General features: G+C 30.7%; 3 protein-coding genes and 1 long non-coding RNA gene across 7 annotated transcripts; 1 reads left to right on the forward strand and 3 right to left on the reverse strand.

Moving 5' to 3' along the window:
• Positions 1 to 2,414: 2,414 nt before the first annotated feature.
• LOC100790880 (hypersensitive-induced response protein 1) lies at positions 2,415 to 19,809 on the reverse strand. Of its 3 annotated transcripts, XM_003519030.5 has the most exons (6): positions 19,671 to 19,809; positions 19,267 to 19,470; positions 18,965 to 19,085; positions 18,755 to 18,846; positions 18,588 to 18,684; positions 17,533 to 18,068 (listed from the first exon to the last, which is right to left on the reverse strand). In XM_003519030.5, the coding sequence occupies exons 2-6, from the start codon at positions 19,453 to 19,455 to the stop codon at positions 17,704 to 17,706; spliced, it is 864 nt and encodes a 287-aa protein (XP_003519078.1). In that variant the 5' UTR covers positions 19,456 to 19,470; positions 19,671 to 19,809; the 3' UTR covers positions 17,533 to 17,703. The 3 variants fall into 3 exon arrangements, with proteins under 3 accessions (XP_040866415.1, XP_040866410.1, XP_003519078.1); XM_041010481.1 differs by lacking the exons at positions 17,533 to 18,068; positions 18,588 to 18,684; positions 18,755 to 18,846; positions 19,267 to 19,470; positions 19,671 to 19,809 and adding exons at positions 2,415 to 3,120; positions 3,542 to 3,638; positions 3,714 to 3,805; positions 3,916 to 3,979 and having other exon boundaries at positions 18,965 to 19,073; XM_041010476.1 differs by lacking the exons at positions 17,533 to 18,068; positions 18,588 to 18,684; positions 18,755 to 18,846; ... (1 more) ...; positions 19,267 to 19,470; positions 19,671 to 19,809 and adding exons at positions 2,415 to 3,120; positions 3,542 to 3,638; positions 3,714 to 3,805; positions 3,916 to 4,036; positions 4,771 to 5,330.
• LOC102662684 (uncharacterized) lies at positions 6,124 to 8,411 on the forward strand. Its single transcript, XR_005889096.1, has 3 exons — positions 6,124 to 6,261; positions 6,594 to 6,651; positions 6,926 to 8,411. It is a non-coding gene; the product is annotated as an uncharacterized lncRNA (long non-coding RNA).
• LOC100811401 (hypersensitive-induced response protein 1) lies at positions 8,899 to 10,754 on the reverse strand. Its single transcript, XM_041010636.1, is given in 8 exon segments — positions 8,899 to 9,197; positions 9,625 to 9,722; positions 9,799 to 9,838; positions 9,841 to 9,885; positions 10,000 to 10,015; positions 10,017 to 10,121; positions 10,268 to 10,287; positions 10,290 to 10,754. Coding segments are annotated over 8 exon segments (609 nt in total). The 5' UTR covers positions 10,435 to 10,754; the 3' UTR covers positions 8,899 to 9,057.
• LOC100789295 (hypersensitive-induced response protein 1) lies at positions 13,320 to 16,147 on the reverse strand. 2 transcript variants are annotated; one of them, XM_003519028.5, is made up of 6 exons: positions 15,926 to 16,147; positions 15,544 to 15,767; positions 14,806 to 14,926; positions 14,608 to 14,699; positions 14,444 to 14,540; positions 13,320 to 13,923 (listed from the first exon to the last, which is right to left on the reverse strand). In XM_003519028.5, the coding sequence occupies exons 2-6, from the start codon at positions 15,730 to 15,732 to the stop codon at positions 13,562 to 13,564; spliced, it is 861 nt and encodes a 286-aa protein (XP_003519076.1). In that variant the 5' UTR covers positions 15,733 to 15,767; positions 15,926 to 16,147; the 3' UTR covers positions 13,320 to 13,561. The 2 variants fall into 2 exon arrangements, with proteins under 2 accessions (XP_003519076.1, XP_014619845.1); XM_014764359.3 differs by having other exon boundaries at positions 15,544 to 15,788; positions 15,926 to 16,122.
• Positions 19,810 to 25,858: the final 6,049 nt, after the last annotated feature.

Consider the following 25,858-nt stretch of genomic DNA (forward strand, 5'->3'; position numbering starts at 1 on the left):
ATATATAAATATATACATAGTTGGGATTGGAAATTTAAAAAGTATGTACCTTATACACAATATGCTACAAAAATCACGACCAACACCATTATCTAATCGAATATTTTTTTAAGAGGTAGAATATATATATATATATATATATATATATATATATATATATATATATATATATATATATATATATATATATATATATATATATATATATATATATATATATATATATATATATATATATATATATATATATATATATAACAGTAATATCTATTATATATTAGTTCATAATTAAGTAGTAGTGTCATTTAATTTAGTGAAAAAGATTGAAATAGGACTATAGATTGCAAACCAAATAATGTTCAAGGTCATACATGCCTTTTCCTGGCCTCTATTAAAAGGACATGTATGAATATACCGATCTAGCAATCATTATAACTTATGGAAAGAATTTTATTTGATTTAATCATCTTTTAATTTTCTTCTACATATTTTTTTTTCCAAATCAACTTCATACATGCCTTTTCCTGGCCTCTATTAAAAGGAAGTACTTGGTATTAATTTGCTTAAAATTTGTGAGAGAAAGTTAGTATTTAGAATTTGCAATTGCAATTGTAAGATTGGCAGATAACGCATCAAATTAAAGGTTTTTTCTCAATGAGTAATTCTGAGTCGGTAACGCCTTCAAAACCCCTTATACATGCATATTTTCTTCCTACACCTTCCATTAACAAATTTATGCATGATTTATATTTACGTATGTGTGCTTTTGAAAATTTCAAACTCATCTTTTCAAGGTGAATGGATTATGTTGCCATGGTTGCACTCGCAAAGTGGAGAAAAAGCTTTAGAAAATTTATGGTACAACACGATTTTTGGTTTTTATGAATGAATTTTTGTCTTCATAAACTTCTTGGTGTGGTAAATGAAATCAAATACCATTAGTAAATGTTATTTGAGTCATTAATTACACTAATAATTAATATCCTAAATCTGATAATTTCACTAGTTTTTTCGCATTTTAATTTCCTACTTAGGAGTGGCCTGTTTTAACTTCAACATCGATAGGAAACAAGTTGAAGTTAAAAGGCATGACAGATGTTTTAATAATTATAATTATAATGGCTATTAAAAATGCGTTTAATCATAAAGCGTCTCTTGCCGTGTAACTTATTTCATCTAGTTCTACTAATGCTAATGAAGATGATGATGATGATTCTTAATAACCCTGAGTAGATGTTGGTGATCCTAGCGTTGAAGAAACCTTGTTTTATTTTTTTAAGTCTAGTTTTTTTCTTCTGAATTTTTAAGTGTGATTGTTCAAGACTTCAAGTTGAATTGTCAAATCTTACCAGAGTCAAATCCTTTAATAATGACTTTGCTTGGATAGATTAATTAGGCCAACTAGCAACCTTGATATACTATTTTTCCCCCTATTTTTATTTTTTTTGCCTTACTTTCACTTCTTTGTGGAAGGATGCGCATGTAAAAATTGTATGGGTAACGCATTTTTATTTTAGGAATAGCGTTTACGTGTATACTAGCATCATTCGTTCATTTTCTTGTAATCAAATTTGCATTCACAGGTTGATATTCATATATTTTGAATATCTCTAATACAATAAAACTATGGTGCAAAGAATATGCATGTGTTAAGAATTCACTAGGTAAGTAAAGACAAAAGAAATAATAATGTGCATCATGTGCATTCTCTTTGGCATTATACAATTACATATAACAAGTTGATAAGTAAGAATTTGTACTTATTATATGTTATGTGAAAATTTTAAAATATAAATAAGTAAAATAAAATTATAATAAAAAGATAGAGAAAAAAGAAATACGCATTTACAGTGTAAAAAGTACATCACACATTAAACTCAAAAATATATCTATCTACAAACAATGAAATCTTTTAGATACATTTTGGTACCAATAAATCTAGGTATAAACAATGAAATCTTTAACAAAAAGTGTCCAACATGCAAGGACAGCAAGGTTGTATATTTAAGGTAGCACCAGCAAGTATAAGAATAGTAATGCCCAGATTCCAAAATAGTGATGCTAATTATGACATCAGGATTTAGTAAGAATTCTGTGCTTACAAAAACAAATAAAATCATGATGAAGTTAAAGTATATCATTAATTTACACAAACAAATAAAAATCATCATAATGAAGTTAAAATTTCACAAACATGATATATGTTTAAAAACTGATAAGAAGACTTGTCACCTTCATAAACTTAACCAAAGATCTTATGAGTGTGCAGCAAATTCTGCTGAAGATCATAAATTATTCCGTTTACTATAGCTTGAAATCAACGAGGAGTAAAACCAATTCAAATAAAAACCACAGCCCGTCTTTGTTGTTTTGGTTTTTAATTTTGAGCATTTATCATATGAGACTAACACAATGTTAACAAGGAACAGTAATCCTGATTCTAGGACAATTTTTTCAATTCTAGCAGGGCAAACTCATCTTGTGCTCTGAATGCACACTACACAAACCACAAAACCTTTTATATGATGGGTTCACTTGGATAATGTATATAAAAGAAAAAAAAACAAAGTTGTGGTGTGATCCAGAAGATATGATGGGTTCACTTGGATAATCTATGCAAATCTTTTATTATGCAGATTATTGACTTGAAGAACCACAAAAAAAAAATACTTAACAAAGAATAGCAACTATATGTTGTCCCCTATACACATAGTTGTGAAGCTTAACCTACTAGCTAGAGGTATGATATGCTAAGTGATCAAGACTTTGTTGCATTTCCTTGTAGAAGACCATCCCTAATTTGTGAAGCAACATCATGTACAGAACCCGGTCCATGTGGAATGAAAACAGCATTGGATTTTGAGGATGCACCAATGTCCTTCATTGTGTCAAAATATTGAGTCATGAGAACCATGTCCAAGATATCCTTTGATGTTGTCCCGGGAACATTCTCGGAGAAAGCAATAACACTGTCCCTCAAGCCATCAACTATGGCTTGGCGCTGACGAGCGACTCCAAGACCTGCTAGGTACTTTGATTCTGCATCCCCTTCTGCTCGCTTTATCTGTAATATCTTCTCTGCTTCGGCTTTCTCATTCGAAGCCACCCTCAATCTTGCAGCTATTTGTTGTGATGATGGTAAAACAACAATGTAAAGGGTGATCATGAAAACATAAAATTGCAAATAATTAACTTTTTTCTTCAAACAAGATAAATCTTTTTTTAATTTAAGGTCTCTGTAAGTATGCAAGATTGTCTTTTTTAATTTAAGGGGGCACCAACAAGTATAAGAAAGTAATTGTGTTCAGGATAATGATGCTAAAGATATCAGGAATTGGGGAAGTCTTTTGTCTAATTTATGAGATCTAACTCCGTTATAAGCTAATACAGCTTTATATATAATGAAAAAGAATCGAGAAACTCTCCTATCAAAACCTCTCCATTAAACTAACATTTATTTTGATAGCATGCTTGAAAAGGAAAAAATGAATGACTCTATAACTGAAGCAAGAACATGAACATGAACATTTTGAAAACATACCAGCGTTGATCTCATTCATGGCTCTCTTCACACGCTCATCTGGCTCAATATCCACAATAAGAGTCTGAACTATCTCGTACCCATAAGCTGACATGGCCTAGAAAGTAAAAGAAAACAGATTAAGGATGTCCTACACCATTCTTAATTTAAAACATAAAGCAAAAGGGTATACCTTTTCAAGTTCTTCCTCCACTGTTTTTGCGATGTCGTTCTTCTGCTCAAATGTAGCATCTAGTTCCATCTTTGGAACACTTGCTCTGATAACTGAAATAGCAAACGTGAATAAGTTTCAACCTGAAGATGCACACATAAAATTAACCTAATTAATTTCTTTTAAGTAGATCCACAACACAAGCTCTAATTAAAATATTCACCATCAAAGACATAGGATTGTATCTGTGCTTTGGTATTGGTGAGTTTGTAGTAAGCATCTGATGCCTTTTCTGCCAATGCTCGATATTGGATTGAGGCAACCACAGTAACAAACACATTGTCCTGAGGGGATTTGCATTTAATGGCCATGTTCATTCAAATAGTTAATCCAACCATTAATCAGGATACATATATGTGCAATCATTTGAAGGAAAAGCAACGACCAAACAAAAATATTGTAATTTATGTCAACATGCATATCAATAATTTTACATTTCATCTATAATATCCTTGCTCATGCCAAGTGCGGATAAGTGTGTGTAGAGAAAATAATTTCAATTTTGCCTCTAAAAGAAATGATGCTCAAGATAACAAATGTGAAACACTTTAATCCTTCTATAGTTTATTTATTTGACTAAAATGTCTTTCTATTCATAATTTATTAATTTATGTACATTAATTGATAGTATAAAGAATTTTTAGATGATTTCAAAGATTACTTTTAAGATACTTATTGTAAAATGAGCAAGATCAATTTTAAGGAGGAGGAATCGGTGTTTTTGATTCATTTTTCTATCAGAATTAGAATTTCATCCACACAATAAAGACCAACAAGGATTACAAAATTAAAACTTTAATTGTAATTAAGGAACAACACCAAAATACTTCAAATGTGGTAGGAGAATAACACCAAACAAGTGAGTGCATGTTTGAATTTTCGTCCAATTTGTTTGGAAACGCATCCAAACAGACGAACGAAGAAGACATCCCTTCGATTCGCAGGTTGGAGGCCAACCACTAGATACTCAAACATTCCTGAGAAAGTGCGTGCAAGTGGAAAAGTGGAAGAAACAAACCTTTGTCTTGGTTTCACAACGAACATCTAGCTGTTGTATACGCAAAGAAAGTGCACCAGCCACACGATTGCCGAAATACCACGGCACACAGTGGCAACCAGGATCAAGAACATCATCGTACTTCCCAAATACTTCCTTGATGACAACACTTGACTGCTCCACTTGCACAAAACCACACATACTAAACATTTGTCCCATCTTGATCACTAAAACTACAACAGAAAACAGCTACACAAACACACTAACATAAATATAATGCACCAATTGGATTCTACTCCAAACTCAAAAGGATAATAACAAAAAAAAAAAACATGATAATGCACTCATGCACCTTGGTGATGAGAGAATTTGATATATATACAAAGAAAAAGGGTGGAGAGAGTGATATTATTTAACTATTTATAGGGAGGGAGAGTTTGGAAGAGGAAAGAGAGAGGTAAGTTCGTAAGTGTATAGAGCAGTTTGCAAAGTTTTCGATTTTCAGTTTTCAGAATCCAAATCAACAAGAATTACGCAAGTTCGCACTTTGCCGTGTCCAACAGAAAAGGGAATATATTGAATTGTTTAAAATTAGGTGGGAAATTTAATAAATGTTTTTTTTGGCCATTTAAATGTCTGTTTTATACTAAAAAATAATAATTTTACATTAGATGTGTATTTTAAGTTTGAAATAATTTTAAGTATCTTTACCGTTAAAAAAATTTAGAGTTAACCTTTTTTATGATGAATTATATTTAGCTGGTATTTTAGTTGGAGAAATGTAAAGATAAAATTTTGTTTTTATATAATTATATTAAGTAAAATTTATAAGAAAAAAATATTTTTAATATATAAATTATATTATAATTAAAATTTGTGATAAGTTAATATTTTATAACATTAAATTATTAATTATATAAATATGAGTGTGTTTATTTCACATACCAGAATGACAAACATTCTTGAAAACATAATTTCTAAAATACAAAATATTATATCTTAAAGCAAACATTCTAAAATACAAAATATTATATCTTAAAGCAAACATTCCTAAATTAGTCGTAATATGACAAAGACAATGCCCGTACAAGTCAAACTCATCCAACTTACATCCCGGACTCACGATCACATCTAGGCTTACACCGCATGATGGAAGTGCTACAAAATAAGGACGATCTAATTTTCCCACAATTTCAAGAATTAATCTTTAACCCTATTATACCTTGTTATAAGGGTGATTATACATTATAATTGACAGGGGTAGTAAGGTAATTACCTAGAGCAGTTTAAGTTTCCAGGTATTAATTGAACTCCTCCAAACCCCATAATTACCATCTGATGTCTATAAATATCATGGATCAATTCTCACACAAACTATGATCCTTCTTACCTTAAGAGTTGTTATTTTCCCAAAATTCTCAATAGTTTTTAGGTATTAATTGGAGTGTCTTTCTCGAGAAACACTTCCTTCACTCATTACATCTCTAGAAAGAAGAACCACCAAATCAACATGTAAGTATACTTTTCTTGATTCTATGAGATGAATTCTTTATTCATCGCTTGCAGAAGGATCTTATTTTTTAATTGTTGAACAGTAAAAAAGACCATTCGTCTTTAATTGTTGTGACATTTAAACATGGTTTTCTTGTGATAGTTTCCTTTCCTTGATTCTTGCTTGTTTTATTGTTCTATGTTCCACTTCAATATACTGCTATTTACTTTATACATAGCACTGCCATTGAATCTTTCATAGTGGCTATGTTTAGCCAACTGCATCTTTCTTAAATGGAAAGTCTTATCTTCAAATTTATTATGTTTACTGTAAGTTCTTTTTCATTCTTTAGGGAGGATTTTCATAAAGAATTTCAAGAGAAGAATTCAGATGTAAAGTCAAGGTTTGATGTATGTGTAGAATCCATTCTATTAGAATTTCTTCTATTTTATTTTATACTTTTAATTGCTCAAGAAGAAGGATTGTTGCACAACTAATCATTTACAAACTATAAATTTCTTTAAAGCCAATACAAACTTAAGCATCAATTTTTAAAATTTGCCTGTTGTTTTAAGAGTGAGAAGTTTTTATACTTCTCTTCATTTGTGAAACTAGCAGCTCTATTATTATCATTTGCAAAGTATATAATTTTTTTTTGTTTTATTCCACCCTTTGTTCATTCAGATTGGCAATGCATCTGGAAAGAAGTGGATATCAATGATTAATGAGGTTAGTTTCTCTTGTAGCCTTTCCTTTTTTTATTATTGACTTGAATTGCGTTATTATGATTGTGATGTCTGATGGCTGAAAACTGAGTAAATTAAGCATGTGAGGAAGAAGAACATTTTTGTTATATTTGAAGCAGTTGTAATTAATTGTAACTACTTTTTCATTTCTAGGCTGATATACTAATAATGGCAACGGATATATTTACTGATACAAAGGTGTCCATCCCTTTTACTTCATATTTTCTTCCTTTTAGCATATAGATGTAATGCAGAAGTAGCAGAACTGTGCCCTCTGATTAGAATTCTAGGGTGAACTGAGATTTAATGCAGAAATAGATTAAGATACTATGGTTCAGACTATAGTATTAAATTATATTATTGGGTACATGAAATTTAGCTTTGTTCTTCAGTTTTAGAAAAATGGTATACCCAGAATTGATCACCAAAAAAGATATATATGTAATTATCTTCAGTTTCTTGCATTATTAAATGGTGGCACCATGGCGGGGCAGATTTTATGGTAGATAACATCAATGAAACTTTGGTCTTTAACCAATCTGAATGACATCATGTAATCCATGTAGCTGACCTCATCTAGTGGGATAAAATTTTGTTGTTCTTGCTAGAAGAAAAAGATAGTGTGGTGTTTTATAGAGCCTTGGACTCCCTCAACTACAACAACTACCTTTTGTGGTATGTTTCTCCTATAGTTTTTATAAGCACCCATGCTCATTTGCTGATGTTCATTCAAAATCAATATAGAACTAGTTTTTGAAGTTTGTTTCCTGTTTGATTACTTGGCAAAATGTAGCATGAAGTTTGCATATAGTTTATTCGTTTATGTTAACAGCACTTGTACCTGACAGGAGTAGGTTAAATACTATGATATAGTATCAGAAAAACGTATAGAATTTGATAGAGCAATGGCAGAATTTAACAATAAAATGGTAAGCGATCACTCATTTTCCTTGCTATGGAGTTGTCTCCTATTTGCCAGGTTATGGAATATTCAATTTATTTTCTGCTGCTTAGCAGAAAAGTGGGGAGTTTGACAAAATTGATGAGTAAAGCCACCTTATTTTTCTGTAGTCATTTTTTCTTTGGATTCGGTCATCCATTTCTCTGGGTTGTGTATTGCAAGTGTTTGTATTGTTTCAAATGCTGAGAAGCTGAGGGTGGTTCTTTGAGAATACTCTTTATTTCTTTTGATGGAGTTTTGCATCCATTGAGAGATTAAAATTTAACATTTAATTGTTTAAAAGTGGAGGAAAAAATGGTAAAAAGATGGTAAAAGTTGTGTGGGATTCTGTTCTTGATATTTATGTGATGGCTTCAGATTTTAGACCAGGAACTGAATACAATGATGGCATTTCGAAGTTCTAATGGCTTCAGACTTTAGACCAGGAACTGAATACAATGATGGCATTTCGAATTAAGCTTAACTAAACATGTTTCTAGTTATATTAAAAAAATGTTTGCATTTTTTAGAATTTTTTTGGCATTTGATGGGGAGAAGTTTTTTTCTTAAGAATTATGAATCAAAGAGATGTATATTTTTATTGATTATTTTAATTATTTATTATATTATATAATTTAATAAAAAAAATAAAATGATGTTTTTATTATACTAAATAAATAAATTCAAAAAAGTAAAATCACATCTCGCGCTCATTGAAAAAATTTTCATGCAAGAAATCTCCCTTTTTAGGTATGTTATTTTTTAAAAATATATATCTAATATGAGAAATTAAATTTCCCAAGATTTTCAATAAATCTAAAACATCCCAAATCTCCTATCAAACATCCCAAATTAACTACGGATGATTAAAATACTATTAATATGACATTTAAGTCTCTCGCATTAAAATTTGCTTACCATCGATCACTACTATTAATGAACATTTACTGTTACGTATTTTACTACTTATATATAAATACAAATTACATAATGCAGAGGGTTGAGAGGACAACGTAGGTGACACTGATGTAGCACGAAAAGTAATATTTGGGAGACATAACACTTATTTATTTATTGATTGATTTATAATTTAATTTATTATTGGGAGTAAATGAAGAAAGAGGCACATTTCAGCCCTTATTCAATGCTTTACCAAACTCACCATCATCCTCCGGTCTTTCAATTTCATTTCCAATCTTTTCTGCTCGCTTTATCTGCAATATCTTCTTTACTTCGGCTTTCTCGTTGGCAGCCATCCTCAATCTTGAAGCTATTTGTAATAATGGTAAAAGAACATTATAGAACAATGCATCAGGGAAAATAAAACACATGCATCAAATAAACTTATGTTGAAATTAACTATATAAATTTTTAGTTAAAAGTGTCTGTATAAGTATGTAATTTTGTGTATTTAAGGTGGCACAAAGTATAAGAAAGCAATTTTACAGGATACTGATGCTAATGAAATCAGGATTTTGGGAAGTATATTCTAAAATGAAAATTGATTCCCTAATCAGACTTGTTAGCTACATGAAAAGTATATATGCTTTTGAATCAAAACCTCTCGGCTAGGAAATCTCCAGATACCACACTAAACTAACATAGTAACACTTGTTAGCATGCTTGAAAAGGATAAATATGAATATAACTCTTAACTGAAGCAAGCACATGATGACCATCTAGGAAACATAACATACCAGCATTAATCTCATTCATGGCTTTCTTGACACCCTCATCTGGCTCAATATCCACAATAAGAGTCTGAACTATCTCGTAACCATAAGCTGACACAGCCCAGAAGGTAATAAAAGGAAACAGATTAAGGATGTCTTATTCCATTCTTAGTTTAAAATGAAAAGGGGATATATACCTTTTCAAGTTCATCCTCCACAGCTTTTGCATTTTTGTTCGCTCAAAAGCAGCATCAAGTTCCATCTTTGGAACACTTGCTCTGATAACTGAAATAGCAACCGTAGCAAATAAGTTTCAACCTGAAGATGCACACATAAAATTAACCTAATTTATTTATTTTTAAGTAGATTCACAACACAAGCTCTAACTGAAATATTAACCATCAAAGACATAAGGGTTGTATCTGTGCTTTGGTATTGGTGAGTTTGTAGTAAACATCTGCTGCCTTTTCTGCCAATGCTCGATATTGGATTGAGGCAACCACACTAACAAACACATTGTCCTGATGGCATATGCATTAAACCATGCTTGGTCAACACATGAATGATTTTCTATTACACTTGAAAAATAAACAACTTTGAGGAAGAAATAGTGATTGAGAGTTGAGACCCCTTTTAAGGAGAAGTGAGAGTGGTAGAAAAAACAAACCTTAGTCTTAGTTTCACACGTAAAGAAAGTGCACCAGCCACACGCCGCCCAAAACACCATGCAACAAAGTGGCAACCTGGTTCAAGAACATCATCGTACTTCCCGAAAACCTCCTTAATGGCTACACTTGAATGCTTCACTTGAAAGCAACCGTACACTTGTCCCATCTTCACTACAGCTACACACAAACACCAACATAAAATTAGTGCATCAATTGGATTTATTCTCCTCAATACTCACAAGAATGATAACAAAAAAAAAACGTGAGTTCCTATTTTCCCATTATATTTTTATTTTCAAAAGAGAAAATAAAGGCTTTTTGCGTTTGATTTTCAAACACAAACCACAAAGACAGTGAACTCAACTTGCAATTTGAAATTTTTGAAAGAGAGAGAGTTAGAAAAGTTGGTGAAATTTATGGGGTCGGATTTTTTTTAAAAATTGAATACGGTGTAAAAAATTTATATTATTGACACACTTTAATTTGATCAATATATTAACTTAGTTAAATCCCTTTCGTTATGGGGAGGGACTACTAGGGAGTTTTAAAAAGGAAATTAGTAAAGCCATAAAAACCCGTGAGTCAACTTGGTCCACCACTGGTTTGGCCAAAAAAATATACAAAAGTTGTAATTGGTTGAAAATTTAGATTCGGTCCACTCGGGTCAAATACTGATGAGCCGGATTGATCCACCTAAAAATAACATAATATTTTGTAATATTATTTTGAGCCTTCAAAGTTTTAAACTTTTTAGTATTTTGTCATATTATTTAAAGACTTAAAAATTGAGAGTTATAGCCTTCAATTTTGTTTATTTATTATCTTGTTTAAGACTGTTTTATTTTAGACTAAATCATAAAATATTTGTCATTTTTCTAAATTTTTGTTATTATAGTTCTAGTTTGTGATAATATGTTTTGTTATAGGTTTGGTTTATCAATAATGGAAGATTTAATTTAATTAATATTTTATAATTTATTTAAATTTATTTTTTAAGAAAAAAATGATTTTCTATTGAATTTTCTTTTTTAAAAAATAAATAAATTTTAGGTGAGTTGGTGGGTGGGTCAGTCCATTTAATTCATCAACCCGCCATGGGTCAGAGCTAACTAATATTTTCAAAATTCAATCTTAAATGAGCATGGTTGGATTGATTCATTTATAAGATGGATTGAAGTAGACTTTACCTATTTTGACAGCTACAAAAAATAGAGATAGAGAGTGAAGGAATGTGGTAAGGTAATTAACGGCAGCAGTGAGTGATAAAAGCAGATTTGAAAGGTTTTCAATTTTCAGAATCCAAAGCTGTGGGTTGGGTGAAAAATGAAAATGGAGTCTTCATTTCATCAAACCATGTCATATCTTCAGACTCCGTGTACAAAACATGTCATAAAAGTTAATGATATTGGAGAGAATATTTATTATTTTGCCTAAAGAAGAAAATGGAATTGAACATTGTTTTTTTATATGGTATGAGATGAGAGGAAGGACCCAAACCATTGAACGGAAATTTCGTAGCTATATATAATTAATGAAATGATCAATCAATGCAAATTGCAATGCGTCCTAGCATGCATATAATTAATTCCGTATATGAAATTAAGTACAATGGCTAGAACTAGAATTAATGGTTATAATAATTGAACCACTTATTTTGGAAACATTTTTTCTTTGTCCCACATATCACTCTCCACAGTAATTGCCCCCATGTGATACCATCTACTGTAAGTACTTTGAAATTTGAACAGTAACGTGAATTTCTTCCACCGTGTTTGGATCAGCGTAAACCATCCACGATTTTACTCTTAATTCTAATTCAGCTCGAATTGATGATCTGTGTTGCCGATAGAAACAAAGAGAAGTCTTCATCTTCTCCCTGTGTCGAGTGTGAGTAGCAACTTATGAGCGAATGAAGGAACGACCACAATGAAACTCCTCATGATGGGACCAAAATAGAATGAAAGCCTTCTATAACTAATTACTGAATCAAAGTATATAGAGTTTTATCAAACCGTAAAAGAAAATACAAGGATATTAAAAGATGCAATACTATATAAAAAAAAAAACACAAAATAGAATAAAAGCCTATATATCTAATAACTAATTGATGTTACGAATGAAGGTAGTAAAGAGGGGAAGTGGCAGTGCTTTAGTGAATATATCAACCAATTGATGTTGGCTTTTGACATGAATCAACTTGATATAATTGGGAACTAACCAACTCACAGATGAAATGATAATGCTTTGATCTTTCATGATGAGCTAGCTATGTTCGATGCTAGATGAATCGCTAACTCAGTGGTAGATCCACATTATAATGTATTAATGCTACATTCCCTCATTTTTTTAAAATTACATATAAATATGTTGAGTGTAGAAATTTTGTCCGTCACCCCCTGCCCCCCTAATTTTGTGTATTTGACACCCACTCTAATTTTTTACCCCTTTCATAATATTAATTATTAAATTTTATTTTTTTAATAAATTGTCCTTCCTAGCTTAGGATTCTAGATCCGTCACTGTGTTGACTAATTGTCACAAAAAGTCATTGAAAACTACTGAATGGGAACTTCAAAATGGAGAATGAGCATTTTGAGCTACACCAGTTCACTTGCAAATTGCAGATTTGGACACAGTAGGCTTCTTGGACTTCCAAAGAGATCAGCGCATTGCCTAGAAAGTTTCCAAGCAACTAACCTAGTCATCATCGACATAGGCACACAAATTAAGAGGATTCGAAACAAGAAACAATAGTCCTTGAGCAGGAGCTACTTTGAGTTTGAGATACATGATATCAACTATCAAGTGATGGATCGCATGTAAGTCAGGAATGCGAGGTTGCTGCATATATTGACTCAACTTGTAACACTAAGAAAATTATATCTGGTCTAGAAATGGTTGGCTCAACTTGTGATGCATACATTGTCCTTAATCCAGGACAATGTCTTCCCAATTTCTCGTAGGGCAAACTCGTCATCTGATTTGAAAGCACTATCCACTAGGAAAAATGAGCCTATCGGTAATTCTCATTCTCATAGAAGACAAAGCAAAGGATAAATCTACATAACATTAACGCAAACACAAACTATAAATCACAAATAAAGCAATTTTGCCCACTATCATTACTATATTCACAAACTAAAAAGGATTGAACTAGATAGAAACCCAGAGGACAAAGATGGCAACGACATATATATAAAAAACAAAAAACGTTTGGATGTGGTTGAGAAGATATATGCATATGGTTGGGAAGCTCAACTACTAGTAGAGTAGTAGTATGTGATGTCAATCCTTCAAGACTGTGTTGCATTTCCTTGGAGAAGACCATTCCTAATTTGTGAAGCAACGTCTTGTACAGCACCAGGTCCATGTGGAATGAAAACAGCATTGGATTTGGAGGATGCACCAATGTCCTTCATTGTGTCAAAATATTGGGTCATGAGAACCATGTCCATGATATCCTTTGATGTTGTCCCGGGAACATTCTCAGAGAAAGCCAGCACACTGTCCCTCAGGCCATCTACTATGGCTTGGCGCTGACGAGCAATCCCAAGGCCTGCTAGGTACTTTGATTCTGCATCCCCTTCTGCTCGCTTTATCTGCAATATCTTCTCTGCTTCAGCTTTCTCATTTGCAGCCACCCTCAATCTTGCAGCTATTTGTAATGGTAAAAGAACAATGTAAAGGGTGAGTGATCAGGAATAATAGATAAAAGCATGCATCAAATAATTTTTTGTTCAAACAATGTAAATTTTTAGCCTAGTGTATGTAAGTATATGCAAGGTTGGGTATTTAAGAATTAAGGTGGTACTGACAAGTATAAGAAAGTAATTGTTCAGGATAGTGATGCTAATGACTTAATGACATCAGGAATTTAGGAAGTATATTCTATAACGAAAAGTGATTCACTGTTCAGAGTTGTTAGCTGCATGAAGAGTCTGGGCTTTGGTCTAATATGTTTATGTATGCATATAGTCCAACTAACTCATTTCTAAGGTAATACAGCTTTAGTCATATAATAATGACTTGAAAAGAAACTCTACAATCAAAACCTCTCACCTAGGATATCCCCGGACACCAAACTAAACTAACATTTAAATTTTTTTCAATGCTTGAAATGGAAATATGAATAACTCTATAACTGAAGCAAAAACATGAACATCTAGAAAACATACCAGCATTAATCTCATTCATGGCTCTCTTCACATGCTCATCTGGCTCAATATCCACAATAAGCGTCTGAACTATCTCATACCCATAAGCTGACATAGCCTAGAAAGTAAAAGCAAACAGATTAAGCATGTCTTACTCCACTCTGAATTTAAAATGACAGGGATACCTTTTCAAGTTCTTCCTCCACTGCTTTTGCAATTTCATTCTTCTGCTCAAAAGTAGCATCTAGTTCCATCTTTGGAACACTTGCTCTGATAACTGAAATAACAACAGAGTAAATAAGTTTTAACGTGAAGATGCACACATAAACCTAATTACTTTGAAGCAGATTCGCAAATCACAACACAGGATCTAAAATAGCCACCATCAAAGACATAGGACTGAATCTGTGATCTGGTATTGCTGAGTTTGTAGTAAGCATCCACTGCCTTTTCTGCCAATGCTCGATATTGGATAGAAGCAACCACAGTCACAAAGACATTGTCCTGATGGAATGCATTACAACAAGTTCAGTCAAAAATTCCAGCCAATAATCAGGATGCGTATACATGCAATCATTTGTAGGAAAAATGATGACCAAACAATATGCCAACACATCAATGATCAATGATATCCTTCTTCATTCCAAGTGTAGATAATGGACTGGCCACCAACCTTGTTCTGAAAGTAAACTTTAATACTAGACCACTTGCTTAGGGATACACTAATCGCATGATACGAACATTATATATAGAAACAAATGTGAAACACTTTAATCCTTCTATTTATAAGATGGAAAGACTAAAATGTATCCTATATTCCTGTTTGTATATACTTGAATTTATATGCAATGGCAATGTGGTTTTATCAGTGTCAAGTGTCAACCAATTAGAAATCGTTCTAAACAATATTTTAAAGGTTAATCATAAAAGGAGGAATCCATATGCTTGTGGCGTTATCATCCTATAATAATTAGAGTTTCACATCTATATTTCACGTAATAAAGATCAACATAGAATACCAAGGTGAAAATTCAATTGTGATCAGAGAACAGCACCAAAATACTGATAGGAGAACAACACCAAAATAACTGAGAAATTGCATGTGAGTGGAAGAAACAAACCTTAGTCTTGGTTTCACAGCGAACATCTAGCTGTTTGACACGCAAAGAAAGAGCACCAGCCACACGACTGCCGAAACACCATGGAACACAGTGGCAACCAGGTTCGAGAACATCATCGTACTTCCCGAAAACCTCCTTGATGGCCAAACTTGACTGATCCACTTGCACGCAACCTAACACTTGTCCCATTTTCAGTATTAAACCCCCTCAACAGATCAAAACACCTAAACAACACACCAACATAACTATAATACATCAATTGATCATGCTCAATGCTCAAAAGAATAATAATAATAATAATAAAAACATGATTTTTTTTGTTGCAAGAAAGAAAATAAAGAAGAGTTATTTGGCGTTTGATTTTGAAAGAAAGCGCACTCACCTTGATAATGAGAACTTGAATTTGATAATAGCAAAGAGAGTGTCAATGAAAATTGAAAAGAAAAGATGATGATAATTATACTTATAGGGAGGGAGTTAGAAATTAAGAGGAAAAGAGAAGGAAAGTGGGAGCGAAGGAATAAGGTAAAGTAATGGCAGTGATAAAGCAGCTTCGCAAGGTTTTCAGTTTTCAGAATCCAAATGCACCAAAATAGTAAAATACAACGCACCTTGTCATCGTCGTTACCGCGTCGTTCTACCGCGAAAGGAGGCAAAGCGTGGATTGATAATGATACTATACTACTCCCTCTGATTTTTACTATAATATTAATTATTTTTTATTTATATTCTTTATATTGATATGACCTAAAAAAATTAAAAATCAATTTAATGATTATAAGAATAATTTTGTAAAATTGTTATTCTATTTTATCTATTTATTAGTTTTCTGCAAAATAATTTAGGATAACAATTAAGATGGGACTGTGGGAGTAATGTAGTAATATTTTTTAGTTTTAATGATATTATTGAATCATTTAAAATTAAGATATCATATAACCTAGTTTTGATAAATGTTTTCCTAAATTAGCTTCAGGACAAATCTGATTTTGACTTAAAATAAATTATAGTAGTTTTTTGTTAAATAAAAAAGTATATACTTCATTTTTTTGTTGACTTGTATTTTTTAAAATAAAAATATTCAAATATAAATTCCTTCACTTGAGATTTCTTTCATCTTTTATCTATCTTTATATATATTTATCATTTTCCGTGAATAAAAATGTTTTTAAAATTTATTCTTGATTGAGGAAAAAGATTCAACCCTATTTTTAGTGAGTAAACGAACCAACTCAATAAATTTAACCCATTTTATCATCTCTGATTAAAGGGAACAATTAATTAGTCAGTGAGCGAAATTAACCTCCTTCATACCTCATTATTATCCTATGTGTATAAATACTGCAGGGAGCAATTAAGTAAGTGACGATAGCAAAATGAACCCTTAAATTTCCATACCTCATTACAATCCTATATCTATAAATAACATAGATCAATCTTCACGGAAAATGCTTTCTTTAGGGTTATTCTGCTATAATTCTCACTAGGGATGGAGTGTTTCTTTACTAAAACACTTCCTTCATTCATTGCATCTCTAAAAAGAAGAACCACGATCCATCTAAATTTGTAACTCCTCACGAACCAACGCACACATCAATTATATCACAATATATTTATTATTCATTTAATGATCTTCATATTTTTGTATTATTTAACAAATTAGCGTTCTTCTTAAGAGAAGTAATCATAATCATTCATAAGTATGATCTTTAAATTCTAGAAGGTAAAATGAAAATTTACTCTTTTTGTAATATGTTTTCACGGTTTCACCTAGCCTGGCCAATTCAATAGATATACACCCGAATCATGGAAGGTTGTAATCAATCGTCAAGGCTTAGTATTAATAGTTTAATACTTATATTGCGGACATGTTCCATGAGTTTAGGAAGAAACTCTGATAAATTGAAATCATGCATACGCGTGGGTATGTAATTATATTATATTTAATGAGATATCATAAAAGTTGAAGATTCATAATAGTGGATAAAATTAAGAAAGTTGCCATGGTTGATTAGGAAGACCATATACATATAGAAGGCATTAGTTGCCAACTTGCCATGGATGATTCATAATAGTAGCATATATAAAGATTTAGTTGCAAAGCTAAACTACAAGTGCCTGGAGGAGGAAATCATGGTATGATGATATATGTGTATGTCTTCAAGACTCTGTTGTTGCATTTCCTTGGAGAAGACCATTCCTTACTTGTGAAGCAACATCACTCACAGCACCAGGTCCATGTGGAATGAAAACAGCATTGGATTTGGAGGATGCACCAATCTCCTTCATTGTGTCAAAATATTGAGTCATGAGAACCATGTCCATGATATCCTTTGATGATGTTCCAGGCACATTACCAGAAAATGCTAGAACACTGTCTCTTAGCCCATCAACTATGGCTTGGCGCTGACGAGAAACTCCAAGGCCTGCTAGGTACTTTGATTCTGCATCCCCTTCTGCTCGCTTTATCTGCATTATTTTCTCTGCTTCAGCTTTGTCGTTTGTAGCCACCCTCAATCTTGCAGCTATAATTTGTAATGGTAAAAGAACAATGTAAAGAGTGATCAGGAAGAAAAAAAAATGCATCAAATAATTTTTTGTTCAAACTAGATAATGCTTTAGCTTGTAAGTATATGCAAGGTTGTGTATTAATTTAAGGTGGCACCAACTTAATTGTGTACATGCAAGGTTATGTATATAAGAAAGTAATTGTTCAGGATAATGATGCTAATGACATCAGGAATTTGTAAAAGTATTCTATGATGAAAAATGAATCACAATTTAGAATGTTAGCTTCATGAAAGTCTAGGCTTTTGTCTAATATGCTTAAATATGTAAAAGGTCCAACTTGTTTCTAAGATGTATTATTGCTTTGGTTATATAATGACAAGGAATTGAGAAAACTCTCCAATCAAAACCTTAATTTCAGCAACGAAATCTCCAGACACCACACTAAATTCTAGCATTTATTTTGTTAGCATGCTTAAAAAGGAAATACGAATAACTCAAATTGAAGCAAGAACATAAAACTGTAGGAAACATACCAGCATTAATCTCATTCATGGCTTTCTTCACATGCTCATCCGGCACAATATCCACAATAAGAGTCTGAACTATCTCGTACCCATATGCTGACATAGCCTAGAAAGTAAAACCAAACAGATTACATAGTTCTCCATTCTTAATTTAAAAATAAAATGAAAGGAAATACCTTCCCAAGTTCTTCGTCCACTGCTTTTGCAATTGTGTTCTTCTGCTCAAAAACAGCATCAAGTTCCATCTTTGGAACAGTAGCTCTGATAACTAAAATAACAATAGGAGTAAATTAGTTTCAACCTGAAGATAAGATGCACACATAAAATTAACCTAATTTCCTTCTTCTAAGTAGATTCACAACACAAGCTCTAATTGAAATATTAACCATCAAAGACATAGGATTGTATCTGTGCTTTGGTATTGGTGAGTTTGTAGTAAGCATCTGATGCCTTTTCTGCCAATGCTCGATATTGGATTGAGGCAACCACATTAACAAACACATTGTCCTGATGAAAAATGCATCAAACCATGTTCACTCAAATAATAGTCAAGCCAATATTATATATGAACAAAAATATTACACTTGAAACATTGTTACTTTGTTAATTAGTGTGTCAACACATGAATGATATGTTATATTACACTTGAAATTAAAATAAAAGGGTTTTGAGGAAGAAACAAACAAACCTTTGTCTTAGTTTCACAACGAAGACTTAGCTGCATGACACGCGTAGAAAGGACACCAGCCACACCGCAGCCAAGACACCATGGCACAAAATGGCAACCAGGTTGAAGAACATCATCGTACTTCCCGAAACATTCCTTGACGGCTACAGTTGACTGCTTCACTTGAACACAACCAAGCACTTGTCCCATCTTTACACCAAACAGCTACACAAATAACACCAACATAAATTTAAATGCATCAATTGGATGATCACAAACAATATATAATAACAAAATAAAGAAGAGAAAATGCTAATAGCAACACATGATTTAATTTCAGAAGAGAAAATAAAGAAGACTCTTCGGCGTTTGATTTTCAAAAACAAAAAACAAAGATATATAGTATAGTCATAGTCCACTCTCACCTTGAAAATGAGAATTTGAAAGCAAGTGAGTGAAATGAGAAGAAAACTAAGGTGAGTGAGAATTTATATAGAGAGGGAGTACTTTAGAATTAGGAAAGAGTGAGCCAAGGAATGATAAATCAGTTTCACAAATAATGATGGTAGGTGAGTCATGCTATATTAATTGTGATGGGTTTGTTTTAATTTGCAAAATTGCAATGCTTCCTTAATATGCATATTACTTACTAATTAAGTTGAATTGAACTACTCTCTTATTTTGGAAGTGCTTTTGTCTTTGTCCCATCCATCAGTCTATCACTCTCTTCACCATAACTATTGTCCATGTGATACCATATTATTCCTCTCGCTACCTTTGAAATTTTAACAGTAACTTTTTTCTAATTAATATATATTGAATGTTCTTTAATTTGTACATCGCATATGCAAGATAAAAGTATATCTTAAATTAGCTTGATAAGATTTTACCTAACATACTAGTATAAATATTTTTCTCTTTTCACATTTTAATTATTATTGATATTTAAAATCGCATTACCAACACTTTAAGACCAAGGAGCCACAAGTCAGTGACGAATTCGTCCCTTTCAAGTATTTTTTTCAATACTAATAGGGTGTTTGAATAATACAAAATAATTAATTCTACTCAATAAAAATATGATAAAATTGTGAAAAAGTATAAACAACTATTTATTCTTTTATGTCCATCATAAATAAATAATTGATTATTTCTTACCACAAAACTAATTAATCCAAATGCTATAAATTAAATATCTCGGCTCCTGCTAGTACATATCAAAACTTAGTTTGCCAATAACCAAGCAGTACTATCAATATTTTTAAATTTTTCGTCAGCATGGTTATTTATTTATTTTGGTAATCGTTTCCAAAAGTGAATTAGGTTCTGATTCTAGTGCAGTGACTAATTATACAAGAGAAAAAGAATTATACAGTAAAAAATTATTCAAATTTATTAACTTTTAAAATAATAATATAAAATTATTTTACATCAGTACAAAAATATTAAACGGCATTAAACTGATTAAATAATGGAGTGAAAACTTTATGGATCGACTTTCCTAAACAGGAAACGTCTGGTTTCCTTTTGCAGCATCAACTGATAACACGGAAACGCTTTTTTTAGAAGATTGGGAAAGCTAATTCAACAATGTTAGAAATAAGAAAAAGTAATTAAGATAGAATAGTACTAATTTAAGCGCGTAAACTGAACATTGGACTCAAATAATGAACCCAAGTTTCGTCGAATTATACCAAAAATAAAAAATAAAAAATAAAAAATAAAAAAATCGTCGACTTGAAGGATTCATGGAAACAATGCGTATAACTTGTACTAGTGAATAATAAAAAATTAGAGCAAAGTTATTCATATTTATTAAGTTCTTCATGATTTGCAGATTGATATCTAGATATATGGAGGAAAATATTGAACCAAGATTTAATGGGTCGGTGAATCAAATTCTATTTGAATTTTCACTTTATTTATTATTAATATATATGCAAGTCATAAATTTCATTTGTCAATTTTAATTCATAGTAAGAAAAAATCCTCAAAACAACATCTTGAAATTATAAAAGTAAAAAAAATTTGAGTAATTTATTTGACGATTTATAATTTCAAGAATAATTTGCATATTATAGTAATTTTAAGGAATAAATTAATACTAAATTACAATTCATTATTCCTAGACGACAAGAATCTAAATCATGAGTTAGATCCAATACCTCTCAATAATATTAAGTTATCAGTTTTTATTTATAAGACTTAAATATCTAATTTATTAATATTTAAAAAAATGGTTAAGTTAATTAAGAATAATCAATTTATTTTAAATTTATAAGAAAAATAAAATTATCATTGATGTTAATATTTATCTTTCTTCTAATTATTTATTAATACATTATTTTTCATCTTTAAATTAAAAATATTTTTAGTCTAACAAAGTGTAAAGGTAAATTTAATCCGACCCAAGGTATAATCATTATTCGTACATGTACTTTAAAAATTCTGGAGCTGAGTTGGATGCTAACATCACTCAAACACTTTTTTTATATATATAAAAGGGAGGCTCACAACATTTACAAACTTTACAATGGGAGTTGGGCTCCTATAATCTTTCCTATCTGTTCCTACAAATTTTAAAAAGCATGGAAAAGACTTTTTTATCCCTTACTTCAAATCTCATCACTTCTCCCTTGTCCCTTTCTTTGTTTTCTTATGCAACGAAATCAACATCTTTGTGTTGGAGACACACGAAATCATGATTTCATTGTAATAAGGGACATACAAAATCTACAATAGAAATATGTTGGAGACACACTAGAAACATGTTTTTGTTGTTGATTTTGTAAGCGAAAATGTGTTTCTATTTTACATTTTGTACAAACTTCTTATACAATAATAAAACATTGTTGTAATATAGAGGATGCATGCAAAATGTAAAACATAAACATGTTTTTGCAAATAAGATCAACAACAAAAATGTGTTTATGTGATATTTTGTTCGCATCCTTGTAGCTCAATAAAAATATGTTTATGTTATAAATTTTATATACAGTTATACAAAAAAACGTGTTTTCGGACTAAAGATATTTTTTGAAAAAAAGAAAGCTTAAACCATTTGGAGACACACGAAATCATGATTTCATTGTAATAAGGGGGCATACAAAATCTACAATAGAAATATGTTGGAGACACACTAGAAACATGTTTTTGTTGTTGATTTTGTAAGCAAAAATGTGTTTCTATTTTACATTTTGTACAAATTTCTTATACAATAATAAAACATTGTTGTAATACAAAGCAAAATATACAACAGAAACATGTTTTTGCAAATAAAATCAACAACAAAAATGTGTTTATGTGATATTTTGTTCGCATCCTTGTAGCTCAATAAAAATATGTTTCTGTTATAAATTTTATATGCAGTTATAAAAAAAAAATGTGTTTTCGGACTAAAGATATTTTTTGAAAAAAAGAAAGCTTAAACCACTTGGTTGGAGCCATGAATAATGTTGTTGGGCCAATAACAACACCCACTTTATAACTTGGATAGATCCAACATTTTACCAAGATAGCCCATTTCACGAATTAGAACAAAGTACCCTTCCCATTGATAATCTTTTGGAAAAGCTTTTCGTTCAGACAATTTAGGTGTTAGTATAGAGCAATACCATCAAATTTCCAAATGTTCATACAGATTCACCACTGGTTTTGTTTTTATTTTTTCTTATTTTCTAAAATTCCCCATAGTTTGCTAATTATACTTTGAATTATAGGAAAATATATATTTTTATGTTATTCATGATTGAAAATGTATTAATTGGTAAATAATATTAAAATTACTATATATTTAAAAATATTATAATTTAACTAATTATTTACCAAAAACTAATATAACTTATTTTGAAAATATTAAATAAATTATTTAATTCTCTAAACATTTAATTATTACAAAAATATTAAATAAATGATTACTTGCAGATAATATAATTTTTAAGATTTCTTATATTAAATAAGTTTTTAATTTTAAAGACTAAAGTAATATCACATAAATTAAATTATTTTCAAGTGAATCTATAGAAAAACTAAATTTATTTGTCAGTCTTAGAAAAAACTAAATGATTTAAATATGTTTGAGATATTTCTAAATATAATATTTTTTATTTAAATTTGTAATTTTCTTTTTAGTTTTTTATTCATTCAATGATCATTATTATGACGTTATATATTTCGGTTCCTATCATGAATCGTTATTAGTAATAACATGTTTTACATTTTTGCAAACATAATAACTTTTTATTTTCTTATAAAATATAGGGATTTTTTTTTTAATTTCAGTAAATATAACATTTTATTTTTACATGTAGCTTTGGGTTGTCCAGAGCGGGCTGCACTGGTATCTTGAGAAATCATACAGTAGTTTCTTAGGCTGTTTCACAGCCAACTTGGGTCTTAAAAATTAAGTTTTTGCTGAATTAATGGGTGTCATCCTAGCTATTGAAAAAATTATGACAAGGGTTGGAGAAAATTTTCACTGGAAAGTGACTCCATTTTGATAGTGCAGGCCTTTTCTAATGATAATTTCGTTCCTTGGTCTGTTAGAAACAAATGGTTAAACTATATAGAGTTAACAAAAAATATGCCTTTTGTAGTAGGTCAAATCAATAGAGAGGATAATATTTGTGCAGACGTACAAAATAGCCCGTTTGGCTTCTTCTCTCAAATCTCAATTATTTTTGTTGGTGGAATTCTGCTCCTATTTTCATTGCTGCAGAATTGAATAGGAATAGAATAGTTTTGTCTAATTCTCTTGATTTCCCTCCAATAGGTTTGGTTCATGTCCTCATGGTCTTTTGTATTTTCTTCATCTTTTAAAATGAATTTCTTGGTTAGTGTTTGGGATGTCAGCCTAGTTGGAATTGCAAACTCTAAAGGTAAGTAGGATGAAGTTAGCTAACCTTGGTTAATCAGTTCATATCATTACATTTTTGTAAAATACCATTGTTTTTTATTTTTAATCCCCAGTGTTACAACAAAAACTAAAATAGGTGACATCAAACATTATAAAGATAAAAAAATATTATAGATAGTAAAAAACAAAAATTATTAACAAGAACATAAACCATATTTAAATAATCTGACTTATTTAATTCTCCAAAAACATATTTAAATTGATAATAGGTTAATGAATACATTAATTGATTTTGAGAATAAATTAAGAATATAAAAGGAAGTTACAATCCTGATCCTAATCTGTATATGATAAATTCTAGGGTGAGGGACTTGAGCAAAAATTCTTGTCATGGAAAACAAATGTGGTGTGTTAGATATGTACCTGGATTCCCTACAATTATAAAGCAATTGCAGGGTCTTGCAGTGATCATCTAATAAGGGTATACAAAATTTTGAGTTACATTTTACTTAATTATTTAAATAATATAATTTATTTTGGAAAGCTAGGATATCATGCATGAATATATTTCTGTTAGATATGGACTTTTTAATAACAACAATAAAATAAATGTGGGACTATTGTAAAATACTTGCACTGAAATAATTTTAAAAAAAAATACTCTTGTTTTTTCCCTTTTGTCTTTCTCCTCTTTTTCATTTTTGGGGAGGGAGCATTGACTAGAATTGGAGAAAGACAAACGAGGGAGTCAAGACTATTTTTTAATATATATTTTTTAATTTATTTCATTACATATTGATGGTAATCTCGCATTTATCTTAACCCTTAATCTTAAAGAGTCTAAATCTAACAGACCATATTTGTTTCTCACAACAAGGGATATCCTCAAGTCCCCAACCTAAGCTAGTGTTTGGTTTAGAAGCATGAAACAACCCTGAAAGGGATTTCAGCTAAAAAAAAGGTTTTGGAAATGCATGGGTGTAGAAAAAAAAATGAGGAACCCACGAACTTTTACTTTCATCTCAAAAAAGGAAGAAAAAAAGAGTGAAAAACAGGCATTTACACATAACATAGTAAGGCACCGGCTTGGTCTAAAAAGAATGAAAGAGGTGTGAAAGTGAAAAAGATAAAAAAAAAATGTAAAATGTTTGAATTAAAGTAAAGGATAGAGGTATAAAAGAATCCATATCAATTTTTGAAATTTTCATTTCAAATTCTCCCAAAGAAGAATTAAACCAAATACTACCTAAATACTTTGATTGGTTGCCAAAATTGTCCCTCTCACAAGCCCTTCGTAATTCTTGTTGGCACACATAATCAATAATACCAACAAGTTAATTAATTGATTATGTTGCTCCAATTTTATACCGGTCACTCTTGGGTTCGCAGGATAATCAGTTATGCATCAAACATAATCGATTATATGGTCACTGGTCAGTTATGCAAACTTTTGCCATAATCGATTATCATACAGCTTTAATTGAGTTTAAAATCTTTTCAAAATTAGTCTCAAGTGTCCTCTAATCTTGTGATATAACCAATTATGACAATGACAAATATTAAGTGTTCTAAGCACATTGATTAATAAACTTAAAACAGAAATACTTTTAGTGGGAGATAAAAAAATTTTATTCATGATATTTTTTACATTGTCTTATAATTTACACAATAAATATTTTTTTTTTCTAATTCCTTAATCAATACTCTAATGATATTGAGTAGCAAAACTCTATTACGATTACATAATTAATTGTATCC

The sequence above is a fragment of the Glycine max genome, chromosome 2 (genome assembly GCF_000004515.6).
Source record: "Glycine max cultivar Williams 82 chromosome 2, Glycine_max_v4.0, whole genome shotgun sequence".
Lineage (NCBI taxonomy): Eukaryota > Viridiplantae > Streptophyta > Magnoliopsida > Fabales > Fabaceae > Glycine > Glycine max.